Source organism: Adiantum capillus-veneris, chromosome 8, assembly GCF_014529385.1.
Source record: "Adiantum capillus-veneris isolate H3 chromosome 8, ASM1452938v2, whole genome shotgun sequence".
Taxonomy (NCBI): Eukaryota; Viridiplantae; Streptophyta; class Polypodiopsida; order Polypodiales; family Pteridaceae; genus Adiantum; species Adiantum capillus-veneris.
In genome coordinates, this window is record NC_140938.1 from 126513961 (window position 1) to 126526476 (window position 12516).

The 12516-nt window shown below is 42.4% G+C and overlaps 1 protein-coding gene across 1 annotated transcript; it reads left to right on the top strand.

Annotated features, from left to right (window-relative positions):
* The first annotated feature begins 879 nt into the window (after positions 1-879).
* Positions 880-3794, top strand: LOC147452921 (LEAF RUST 10 DISEASE-RESISTANCE LOCUS RECEPTOR-LIKE PROTEIN KINASE-like 1.2). Its single transcript, XM_086518471.1, has 2 exons — positions 880-1983; positions 2346-3794. The coding sequence occupies exons 1-2, from the start codon at positions 1131-1133 to the stop codon at positions 3632-3634; spliced, it is 2142 nt and encodes a 713-aa protein (XP_086374597.1). The 5' UTR covers positions 880-1130; the 3' UTR covers positions 3635-3794.
* Positions 3795-12516: the final 8722 nt, after the last annotated feature.

Sequence of the window (12516 nt, forward strand, 5' to 3'; positions counted from 1 at the left end):
AGCAACACTGCGTAAAGATTGAGAAAGTGCTATTTGTGTGGCAAGGTACTTGAAGTCTAATAGTGCTTTGTTACACGGAATGCATGCGTCATCTCGACGCCGATCCAAAATAAAAGGTTTTAGGACATGGTCATGCGAGGCTTAGTTATCACTAAGCCTCGACGGGCTCTGACGATGGCAAGTACAACAGCCACAGGCATCAACATGTAGTGAGAGGGAGCACGAGGAGAGAGAAAAAGAGAATCGATTGGCATTCAGCCGGCTTAGTTTTAAAACTATACCGTTTTAGGCATGGTAGCACTACGAAGCAGGTCACTACAGGTGAAAAGCTGATAAGTGTTGGAGTTTGTCGACCGTTCTGACAGGAAACTAAGCCTCACGTGACCACGTCCATACTTGCTATAGTAATAAAGGGTCACACAAGGCTTAATTATCACTAAGCCTCGACAGGCTCTGACGATGGCAGGTACAACAACAATGAGCATCATGGGCAGCAACCTGTAGTGGGAGGGAGTGCGAAGAGAGAGAAAAAGAGAATTGATCGGCATTCAACCGGCTTAGTTTTAAAACTATACCGTTTTAAGCATAGTAGCACTACGAAGCAGGTCACTGCAGGTGGAAAGCTGAGAGGTGTTGGAGTTTGTGGACCGTTCTAATGGGAAAATAAGCCTTTCGTGAACATGACCTAACTATACGACCCCACACACATGTAGGGCTTGTGAATGCAGCCTCACTCTTTACCTTTGAAATCGTGAAGCTAAACTTCTAAAAGTAGAGGATTTTGGAGAGTGTCATGACCAAGTCCACATTCCACACGCCCAAAGTCTTCTCTCTGTGGAGCAGGCTGCAGCAAAGAGCGAGAGAGACTAGCCTAGTCCGGCGAGTTTTGAAATGGTCCACCAAAGCAACGAAAGCATCCCTCTTCTCTGTTTTCTCTCTCTCTCTCTCTCTCTCTCTCTCTCGATTGATGCTCTTGTGACGCGCGAGAACACAGGTGAGTGCGCTCGACCTCACACCAACTATGCTCGTCTGACCCAATCTCGTCTCTCTGTCTCTCTCTCTCTCTCTCTCTCTCTCTCTCTCTCTCTGTGCATGTTTGTTCTAGCGCCTAGGCACAGGTCTCTTGAGCTATGCAACGCTTCTGCTCCTTGCACATCCTCGTCTGCCTCGCGTACCTTCTACTAGTGCATATCTCCTCCTCAGATGAAGTAAAAGCTTATGCGCTCTGCGACAGCAACGATGTTTTCAAGTGCGCTAATCTGGGCAACATAAGTGCTCCATTCTGGGGCGACTCCGAATGCGCGGCTTCGAAGAGCTTTGTCATCTCCAACTGCTCATTTGGGCAAGCATCTTGGGAGGCCTTTGAAGAGGCTGTTCATTATGATGACGACACAAACCTGGGCGCCCCCAAGGTGATAGGTATCAATAAGGTGGCCGCCAACACCTACATCAACCTCACATGGGCACCGGTTATCGAGAGCACGGATCAGGGCAAGTGTGTAGAACCCCTCTTGTCCAAGGACGTTGATCTGGTGCTACCTGATTTGATCAACTTGGCCACCTTTGCAAATGGGTCTTTCCGGTTCTCCCCCTTCAACTATTTCCTGCTCTTTGATTGTGCTGGCAATCCCACCGAAGACCCCAATCTGGTAGTGAACAGCACCGTTTGTGCGGCTTACAAAGACCAGTGTGAAAGAGATTTTCCGTGCGTGCAGTTGAAACCAGTCCAGGAGCTCGCCCTTCACGCGACCTTGGATAACCTATCCTGCTCTCATTTTGTGGTTCTAGCCACCGGCACTTTCATCATGTCTGTCCCTTTGTGGCGTACTGCAACGATTCAGCTTATTATCGGTGACCCCGAGTGTGAGGCTTGTTCTGATACCGGCGGACAGTGCAACTTCAACAAGGAGACCAGCAACTTCGAGCAGTGCATTTGTGGGCCAAACAACGTCTCCAGCACCAACTGCAATAATATCAACAGCGGTAACTCATCTCAGCTTTCATATACTACCTTGGTTGGTAACACATAGAAACATGTCAGAAGTTATTGCCATGATGGAGAATTCAAATCATTAGAACACACAATTTTCTATTGCTTCAACACACACACACACACACACACACACACACACACACCCTACCAGCATGTTTTAATTGAGCCATCGACACCCAGACATAGCATAATCGTGGCATTGTGTAGAAAAAAGTTTCATTTGGGCACAACATGCATGTGAGAGTTTTTAATTGCTCACAGTATAATGGATTTCACCATGGGGAAATTGTAACTCATTTGAATTAGAGAAGATCTGTTGATGGATGTTGATGGTGTACTTTAAATTTGACAGTTTGCAGCAGTTTCTCCTGCAACACACCTGCAATAATTGCCACCGGCGTGTCTGCAGCAGTTTTGGCCACCGTTGCATTTATCTTACTGCTTCTTTTGGTTTACCATAGAAAGAAAGCCTACTCCACCAAAAGTTTCACAATCCCATCAAGCAACCGCTTGCTGACGCAACGGGCATACATGCTATCAAAGAAATTCGGCCCGGTTGCCACCAAGGAGTTCACTTTTGAATCGCTCTCTAAGGCTACTAAGTCATTCGCAGACGAGAACATGATTGGAGACGGAGGCTTTGGTGCGGTCTACCTGGGGATTCTCAAAGATGGCCGCGAAGTTGCCATTAAAAGGCTTTACCACGACAACTTCAAGAGAATGGACCACTTCTACAATGAGATCAAGATACTCTCTAATCTTGATCATCCCAATCTAGTCAAGCTATATGGCTTCTGCTGTCAAGATTCAAATGATTTATTACTGGTTTTTGAATATGCGGCTAATGGTACGGTCTCGGACCAGCTTCATGATGAGAAAAAACCAGCAATGCCATGGAAAACCAGGCTCAGAATAGCAAGGGAGACCTCTGAAGCTCTTTTTTATCTTCACAACTCAGTGAAACCGCCCATATACCACCGAGATGTGAAGACAACAAACATTCTACTAGATGAAAATCTACATGTGAAATTAGCAGATTTTGGGCTTTCGCGTCTAGTACCGTTGGAAGCTACGCATGTGTCCACGGCTCCGCAAGGGACACCAGGGTATCTTGATCCTGATTATCATCAATGCTATCAACTTACTGACAAGAGTGATGTATACAGCTTTGGGGTGGTCTTAGTGGAGCTTGTGTCTGCTAAATTAGCAGTCGACATGTCAAGAGATAGGAGGGAGATCAATCTGTCAAGTCTAGCAATGATGAAGATTGGGTGCGGCATGTGGGAAGATCTGGTCGACCCTCGTTTGGAGATGAAGAAGAACCCGGAAGTTGAAATGATGGCAAAGCGGGTCATCGAGCTTGCGTTCATGTGCTTACATGCAGAGAAAGACAGTAGACCCACAATGGAGTATGTTGCGGATACCCTCTCAAAATTATACCAACAGTTTGGTTATGGTGATCAGCATGGTAATACATTTTCATTCAAAGTAGACATAAGTCCCACTTCATCAATGGATGAGACCAAATATTTGATGAGAGGCAAGTCAGCTTCGAAATCCAAGCGTGCTGCAAATTTGACGCCTACATCGTCAGATTGGTCAAGCTCTAACACTTCATTGTCATCGGGAAATGGTTATTAGCTCGGCTTGTATCCTACCTCCTTCACCAAGATTGTCTGGTCGTTCAAATTTGTGTTGTAAAGCAAATATCCCAGGTACTAATTATTAAATTTGTCAGATTTGCCTTTCTGAGGACATCACTGTGTTTTTTACATTTAAGGGAGCTTAGATTTGAAGCTGACACATGTTGACCTTCATGTAGATATAGAGAGAGGATTGCCTTTATATATACTGCCTCCCTTGTTAAATTATGTTGTACAAATTAGATGCTTCATGCCCTCCAGGTATCATATGGGTGTTATGGCTATTCCTAAACCCCTTCTTTTTTGTACTCAGGTGTAAGAAGCTTAGGCTACCTTTGAAGGTTCGATATTGCTCTGTACTTTTGCACTAATTTCTTGTCTTGATACGAGAATAAGAGGAAGGACCCTGACTTCCCAATGCACTTGGTAGTGTAGCTCCCTAGTAGGGAATCAAACATGGCATAAACTGCTAAGAAGAAGCATTTTTTGTTAAGGTTATCAGGCCCATCTTTGTCATGTGACATTTTGCTTTTACTGCATCGCATGCACATATTGCAGCTCAATAGTTTTAAGATCTAGACAGTAAATTAGTGAGCTTGTTAAACTGATCCCTTCCTGCATATCACATGTTAATTTTTGATATACTTTTTCGAAGCCATCTGATGCCTTGGAAGAATGCTGTTAAATTGCAAAGGTGACATCTACTTTGAGATCTTGGACGATCTGTAAAGCTGTAAAGCTGAGAGCGTGTGCGTGAATGTCTGAAGTAGCATACCATTGCTGTTTGCAAATGTCTTGTGCCATGCCACATGCATCATAAAGAAAGCAAAAGCTAGCAACCTAGAGTTGTGTTGAGTCATGACAGTACCCATAAAAGCATTTGGATTTGTATTGAAATGGACAAATAATTTCAAAGCTACTCCCAAGGGAGAAGAGAGACTTTGGGTAGGATATACAACCAAAAGTTGAAACTTGGGATTACAAAAGGCTTTGCCAAATCATCATTACAAAAGGCAAGCTGATAGCTAATATATATATTCATAGAATCTCTCCAAGCTCTGATTGATGAGTTGCTATTAAGTGTTTTTGTTGCCAAACCCTCTTTCTTCCTTTTCCTTGTAAGAGGGGCATTAACTAAGCATTGTGCTATGTGTATGTAGGCCGTTGCGACAAAGAGTTGACATTTGTTTTGCTATTTGTGTTGAGTAGTTTGTCACACAATCTCTTTCTCATCATCTTATATGAACCGCTGTGACTTTTCACCTTGTTTTTGTTAGAAGGGCAATAACTTAGCATTGTCTTTATATGTGTAGGTTGCTTTGAGATACAATTGACATTTGTTTTCCTATTTTTGTAAAGAGGGACATTGATTAGTGGGTCACACACTCTCTTTCTTATCCTCTTATTTAGACCAGTGTGACTTTCACCTTGTTTTTCTTTTCTTTTATTAAGTGGATGGAGCACATGCTAAAGCATTTTCACAAATCACTCGGCAGAACCATAAAACCTATATTGCATACGAAACTAATTAATGATCCGGTCAAGCATTGGAACCAAAGTATAGAATCTAGATATATTATGTTGGACAAAATGTTTCCCTATGTGATGTCCCACAATGCATGAAAATATGAAAGCCCCACTCCATGGCACACAATACAAAAGATATGTGCATTTTCTCCACCACATTGTTAATGACAAAACATTCCTCTCAAAAGGGTGTTTTAGAGTGCTACTGTCAAAGAAATTCAGTAATATTGAATGCCAAAATGATCATTAATGAAAGAGTAATGGTATCTCTCAAAAGAGAGAGAGAGAGAGAGAGAGAGAGAGAGAGAGAGAGAGAGAGGAAACTTGATACCTCTAGAGGGCTTTTGCTTGTAGCGAAGCACTTCTACTATCAAGAAGATTGATTCTCCAAAATTTGATAATATAATGGTTATCGAGAATCCGGTGGAGACGAAGTATGGTTGTTGATAATATTACATATAGGTTCTTTGTTGATGAGGTAGAGCCAACAATACTTGTTGAGCTATCTATAAAGATCACATAACAATTGTTTCCATTAACGCTTTTGTTCTTGGTTGTATTATCCATTTTAAGCACGTAGTATCGGGAACAATTTCAATGCCAAAAAATTGTCGGATCCGGTATAGCAAGACTATATCCTATTAATGAAAATATTTTATTGTATATACTTAGATGTGATTTATTTTCACATTCTATTATGGTCCAAATGTTTTAGCAATGCTCTCAAATCATTGCACTGGAAAGTATTTAATTTCTTTTCGTAGAGCTATTAACACATTTTATTCCCTTATTTTTCATGTATGCTATAAGCATAACATTCGCCATCAGCATTGGCAACTACAAGACATTGGTCATGGAAATATAAGCTCGGATACATTTTTGTTTAATGCATGCACACTAGGTGTTATGGGCCCTGTGTTTAGCAAAGGCATATTCAGAGCGGCATGCAAATCTATATATTTAATAGCTTATGAAGCTTTTTTCACCACAAGTGCAGTACCTCTAGAGGACGAGGTGATGACTTGGTATGGATGCTTGTACATAGATTGCCTAAACTTTGTAAGTTTATTCCAATCAAATCCGCTTTTTAGCCAAGCTGGTTGTTCACAATTTGTATAGAGTATATGGATTACCCTACAATTTTGTGAGTAATAGCGCACACATGTTTTCCAGTCATTTATGGGCGACTGTTTGTAAACGGTTGGGAAACACAGCTCAATATCAGTACTGTCAATCTTCCAACGACGGATGGGCGTTTTGCAAGTGTTAACCTAGCGCTACAAGATAAGCTAAGAGCGTACATTAGTGAGAAGAAATCCAATTGGAAAGATTATTCTCTCTATTTTGGAGCTTGCTGCCAAACATGTTACGACTAAGTTAGTTTTTTCATGTTTATGTCAGGTTTTCAATCTCAATCACCAGTTATGGTAGGACTGGCTACTAATGAGTACTGACAACAAGTCAAGGACTTAATCTGTGTTGATAAGATATGCCAACATGTCACTTTCATGAAAATTTGAAAAGAGGCATTCTTACATGTTGCGACGCCTTCAAAAAGTCTGAAAATTTGGGGATTCATTTAGCTACCTCTTAGTTGTGATAATTCATTTAAAATACTTAAGTGAGTTATAAATCAAGCTCACATACTATTGTATTCATTTGGTTTTGGATATAAGCCATTTATACAAACACTTACAATGGCACAACAATATAGGTGATCAAGATGTTCTTCTTGGTTTCATTGAACCTTCTACTGAGCCGTATATCAGTCAAGTGGATAGCTGGACTTGAGAGAGGTACCAATCTGGAAGGCAATAGTGTCCTTAAGAAGATATCACCACTTTTGTTTTCAAAGATGAAAGCACTTCTCCAAGGGGGGAGTAATGTCAGGCCAAGGGTAGGGTTAGGACACACATGCAATACAAAAGTCTATATATAGCTATGTGTGAGAGAGCCAAGGGCCTATATATAGTAAATATGGGTGGTTATTCGCATGTATGAGTCCCTGATCCAATCTTTCAAACGGATTGTAACTGTGTCGCAAATTTCTACATGTATGATTGTTAACACATGAGTAGACAATATCGATATATGAAAGTTGAATAGACCATGATAGAGAGGATGAATAAAGAAGGGATTATAGCAATAGGGAAGGTGATCGAAGGACTCACAAAGAGAATGATGATCGCAAGGATAGATACAATGGATATGCTAGCAGTGATGACAATGATAAATTTAGAGACCCAAGGAGAAGGGATTGAGATGATAAAAACCCTAGCTCTTCGAAAGCGTATCAACCACATAACTTAAGCTGCTCAAAGTTTACTTAGGTGGGGTTTCACATATCATGAATCATGGCTTCTTTGTGCAGTTTCTGAGCTTTCTTGATCGAAAGGAAGGGATTGTGCATGTGTCACAATTTCCTAGGCGTATGATTGCTGATGGAAAAGATGTTGTGAAGAGCGATAAAGTGGTGTGAGTTAAGGTTGCCTCTATGACATTAGGCTTTGCATGAGGGATGTGGACCAGAAGACAAAGCAAGATCTCCTACCAATGAAAAAAAGCTCCTTGGATGAGGAATCTAATCCCTCTAGTATGAATCATCCTTCAACAGGTTGTAAAGGGATTTCTAAGATTATCATCATAGAGGAGGATGAAAATGGCTCTTGTAGGTAACAAGTAAAGAGAATGAATTCACCTGAGAGATGGGAAGCTAAGCAACTAAATGTCAAGGTCGTGGATGTGAGGATTACCCCAATTATGACGCTGATGGATCTAGACTCTTGTATTGATCAAAACAAATGTGCCAAAGAGGAGCTTGAAATTGAGCTCAATGGGAATAAACTAACCTTCTTCAGAGAGAAAACGAGGTACTCTACGGATATGTCACCTATAAAATGTAATGGAATTGATATTTTGATGATTTATTTCATATTTTGATGAAGCATTGCAATGTTTATTTGAATTGTGGAATATGATCGCTTGTCAAGTGTTGTGTGAGCAGGTCAATGAATGGCACATGCTGGACAATAAGGCTATAGCAATTATTTGGAATAAAACGGCCACCATTGGATTTCGTGGCAATCTTAGTATTTTATGGTTCATTTATAATTTGAGATATAGACAACTATTTATTGTTATATTGAGCTCTTTACAGCCATGACAATTTTATGCCCAAGTGCGAACTGATGTAACTCATTTTTTAGCACGACCTCTTCTATAAATTAAACACGTGCAAGAGGGACATGCTCACTCTTGCACGCGGGGAGATTGCACCCATTGCTTGTGTCGTCTCTCTCTCTCTCTCTCTCTCTCTCTCTCTCTCTCTCTCTCTCTCTCTCTCTCTCTCTCTCTGGTTAGTCGGGTTCGTGTGCAACCATGGGCTTACCAGGTATGTTGTTTATTGATTGGATTGTTGCAATATGTTATGATGTAGAGTTTTTTTGTAGGAGCAACACGCAACCGCATGTAGCAGTGGTATGAGAGCCAAGGATAGTATCCTCAAAAGTCACAAAATTCTACGAGGTCCGTACAAGTTTATGGAGGAAAGGGGATTAGCTAAGTTATTTTTTGTCAATTCAGTTATTTTTGCCAACTAGTGTCGACTTGTGTAATGTATGGTGGCTTGAACCGATTACAGGTAAAGACGAGCTCCCCTTTTCTTTCTTGGCATCACGAGCCTACCACCCGCGGGAAAACACCCCTAATAAGTGCATTGCTTTAAGTTTGAAAGGTAAACATCCCTAATAAGAGAATAAGAGCACTGAGTTGGATTTGAGGAGTATTCCTATGTAAAGGGAAAGTGTCACCGTGGCGAACTCCACATACACGAGCGAGCAGCTGCATGTCATGAGGGTGGATAGGTAGGTAAGCGAGTCGAGCATCCCTTGCCTTGGCTTGCATTCTTGTCTTCTCATTAGCGCCATTGGCAGGCTTTGTGTCACAGAAACTGTGTTTTGCTCATCTTTCACTAGCGCCCAGTGGTGGCTTCTTTTGAGGTAGTGATGTGAGAACTCGGTGCCTTCTGCACTCATTCATCTTGTTGGATGCTATCTTCGATGCTATATAGTTTGCATCTTCAACATTTTTTTCGTGTCCTGCTCGCAAGCTTTGGAGGGATTATCTTCTAAGGGGGAAGGCCCATTTGATAGTGCGATTATTATCTAAGAGGATAGCGTAATTATTATCTCCTTAAGCCCTTGTGCCCTTAAGGTCTTGAATTCGATCAGGTTATGTAAGAAAGCCTCTTCAAGCCTTAAGTTTATATCAAACAAGAGATTTTTAACCTTTTGTCTCCTTGCCATTTTTGTTTAAAAGGGAGATCATTACTTGTTTTACAGAGCCTATGTGCCTTTAAGATCTTGTGCGAAACTTGATAATGGAACTCGACGCTCAGGTCGCAAGTGAGGATATTGTCAAATTTTCACAAATGTTAGCGGCGGAGAAAATATCCGAAATGGGGCTAGTCGTGCTGATGGATGTAGGCGGTGGCTCGGTCTTGAGACCGATGCATGATACGGAAATGTCAAGCCCCAACTCACCAAAGGCTTCAACCATGAAAGAGGACAAAATTGTCTCGACTGAAAAAGTTCCCTCTTAGGAAACAAGAGAGAAAATGGGCTCAACGCAAGGGTTCAAATTCGAGGTAAAAACCCTCAAAGACGGGGTTCCTCAGGGTCCCATCTATGCAAACGTAAATAAAGCGTCAAGTGCATCTGCTACTCGCAGGCCAGGTATTTAGTTTGCTAGCATACTCAAGGGGCCTACTCTAAGGATTATGGAAAAGGCTCAGCAGAAGGGATGTCAAGTGAAGGAGATATCAAAAACCTGCAGAATACAAAAGCTAGACTTCAACAAGAGCTCATGGAAGTCAACAAAATGATTGAGCCCGGCCCTAACAACAACAAAAGAACTTGCTCCCATACAGAATACAGTGGGCTGGTAGAAGACGCGTTGGTAGATCGAGCCTTCTCTGCTTTAAAAAAGTCTTTGCAACAACAGGTGGAGGTTGCCAAGGCTATTACTGTAGCGATTCCACCAACACTTATCAAAAAACAGCTAGCCAGGCAAGCTAAGCTAATGCTTGTATTTGGGTTCAGTGGAAGAATCCCAAACAGATTTGAGATGATTCAATGGCTTCAGGGCCCTCAAATTCTTCGACATGGAGGAGTAGTTGAAAGTACTTCCTAGCTAAAGGTTTTTGTTCAGTGAGATTCAAAGAGGCCTCCGATGTGGAAAAGATCCTTGACAAAGGACCCCTAGTATTTAATAAGACTACGGTTTGTGTGGTGCATTAGGAGCCAGTGTTCGACTCAGTTGAATCTCTACAAGAGTTTCATCCGGTCTGGGTTGAGTTTGTGGGACTGCCTAGCTGGCTGTGGGAAATCTCAGGATACTTGCTAGACAACTAGGCACTCCCTTATTTATATCTAGCAAGAGAGGGTTTGGCAGAACCTCAAACAGGGTTTGTATAGGATGGGATATGTCTAAAACGCCACCTAAGAGCATGGTTATCAATGTCGGAGCTGGGCTTGTTACTATTCCGCTAAACTCTCGAACATACTTTGGGGCATGTTCTAAATGCAACAACTTTGGACACTTCGCCAAGGATTGCCCCTTGAAGTATAATGATACTACAGCTCCGGCAGCACAGGCCCCCAATAAAATGGAATCCCCGATCGAAGGGCTAGAGAAGTAAGGAGGCAGTAACAAAGGGACAAATGCAGGGAAGGATAAAGGAGATATGGTATGTGAGAAAATGGATATTAAGATGCAAGAAAATATTGTGGAGGAACCGATTCCCATATAACGAACTTTCGAAGGTGTAGGTAATAATAATAAGATCATTAATCCCGCTGCTACCCCCAAATTTATGACAATGACTACGGCGATGGCTGTCCAAGTCCCTGGTCTGAAAAGAGCCAAAAGAGTGAAGGCAGTGGCAAGAGACTCCAAAGTGCTTCAAGTCGTGAGAACTCTTGAGGTGAAAGGATCTAATTCATCCTCCACCCCTTCGAAAGGAGGGGGTTTCATTGTCCCACTACACAATCCATTTGCAGCACTGCAAGAAAAGAAATCCCCTGACTTGGAACCCCCGAATTCTCCTGCGACCAAGGAGAAGGGGGGGGGGGGGGGGGGGGGGGGGGGGGATGATTCGGATGCTGAAGAATTCGTTCCTCTATCCCAAAGAATGCCTCATTAATGATGGAGTCTCTCACTATCCAATCTTGGAACGTAAAGGGGTTGAAAACCCGTAAGAAGAGTACCCTATTCTGGGAGGAAGTAAAAAAGGAGAAGTCAGTCAACTGCTAGGCCATCCAGGAACACCACTTAGATGCCCATAGCAAGAGAAAGCAAGTGCTAGGAAAGAAATTGGTATTCTATGGAGAAGGAAGTAACGGTTTCAGTGGAGTCCTCAGCATTGCGGACAGAGAATTGCAGCCGAAGTTAGTTCTCTACCACCCATCCGGCAAAATCCTGGGAATTAGAATCAAATGGGAAGGGCATCCCTTCACCATTGTGAATATGTACGGACCTTGCAATGCAAAAGATAGAGCTAAACTATGGATGCATCTTAGAGATACTCCTATTGAAGGGGAGTGGCTGTTGGTTGGCAACTTTAATATGGTAGAAAAGAACAGGGATAGAACAAGATCCTCCAGTATGTTGGCGGGCTCAGAAATTTCTAAATGGCAAAGGTTGTTCGAAAAGTGGGCAATGATCGACTTATGGGAAGTTGGCCCATGGAACAGCACGCCTGGTTTCACCTACACAAGCCTTCAGTATGCCCGCACTGCCTCCAGGCTGGACAGATGCTATTGCTCGCCCCAAGCTGACTGGATACCGGCGTTGATGGAGATGAAGGTAGTCCCAACAAAAATCCTTTCGGATCACATTCCTTTGCACATACATTTTAAGAAGAATAAAGAGGAGGAGCAGACCCCAAGAGGTGAGAAAAAACTGTTAGTAATAGGGGCACACCTATTCAAAGACCCTCTTTTCAGGAATCTAACCAAGAAAGCACTAGGTAAGCTCAAAAAATATGTCGACCTCAACAAGCACAATGTGTGGGACCTCTTTGCTCGGAGCATCCAGAAAGAAATCAAAACCTCGGGCCCCCAAATCAAGAAAGCTAGGGAGGTACACCTTCTGCATCTTACAGCGGAGGTACAATTGCTTACCTCCGTAAAAGCCAATGGGCATGCTATTGAGGAGGAGCACAAATGATGGCTCGAAGCCAAATCTAACCTTGCTAATGAGCAGTTAGAAGATATCACAAAGGCAAGGATTCTCTCCAGGGAAACGTTTCTTCAACCTGAAACCTCCAATCAAACTCAGTATTTTAGGGCTTTA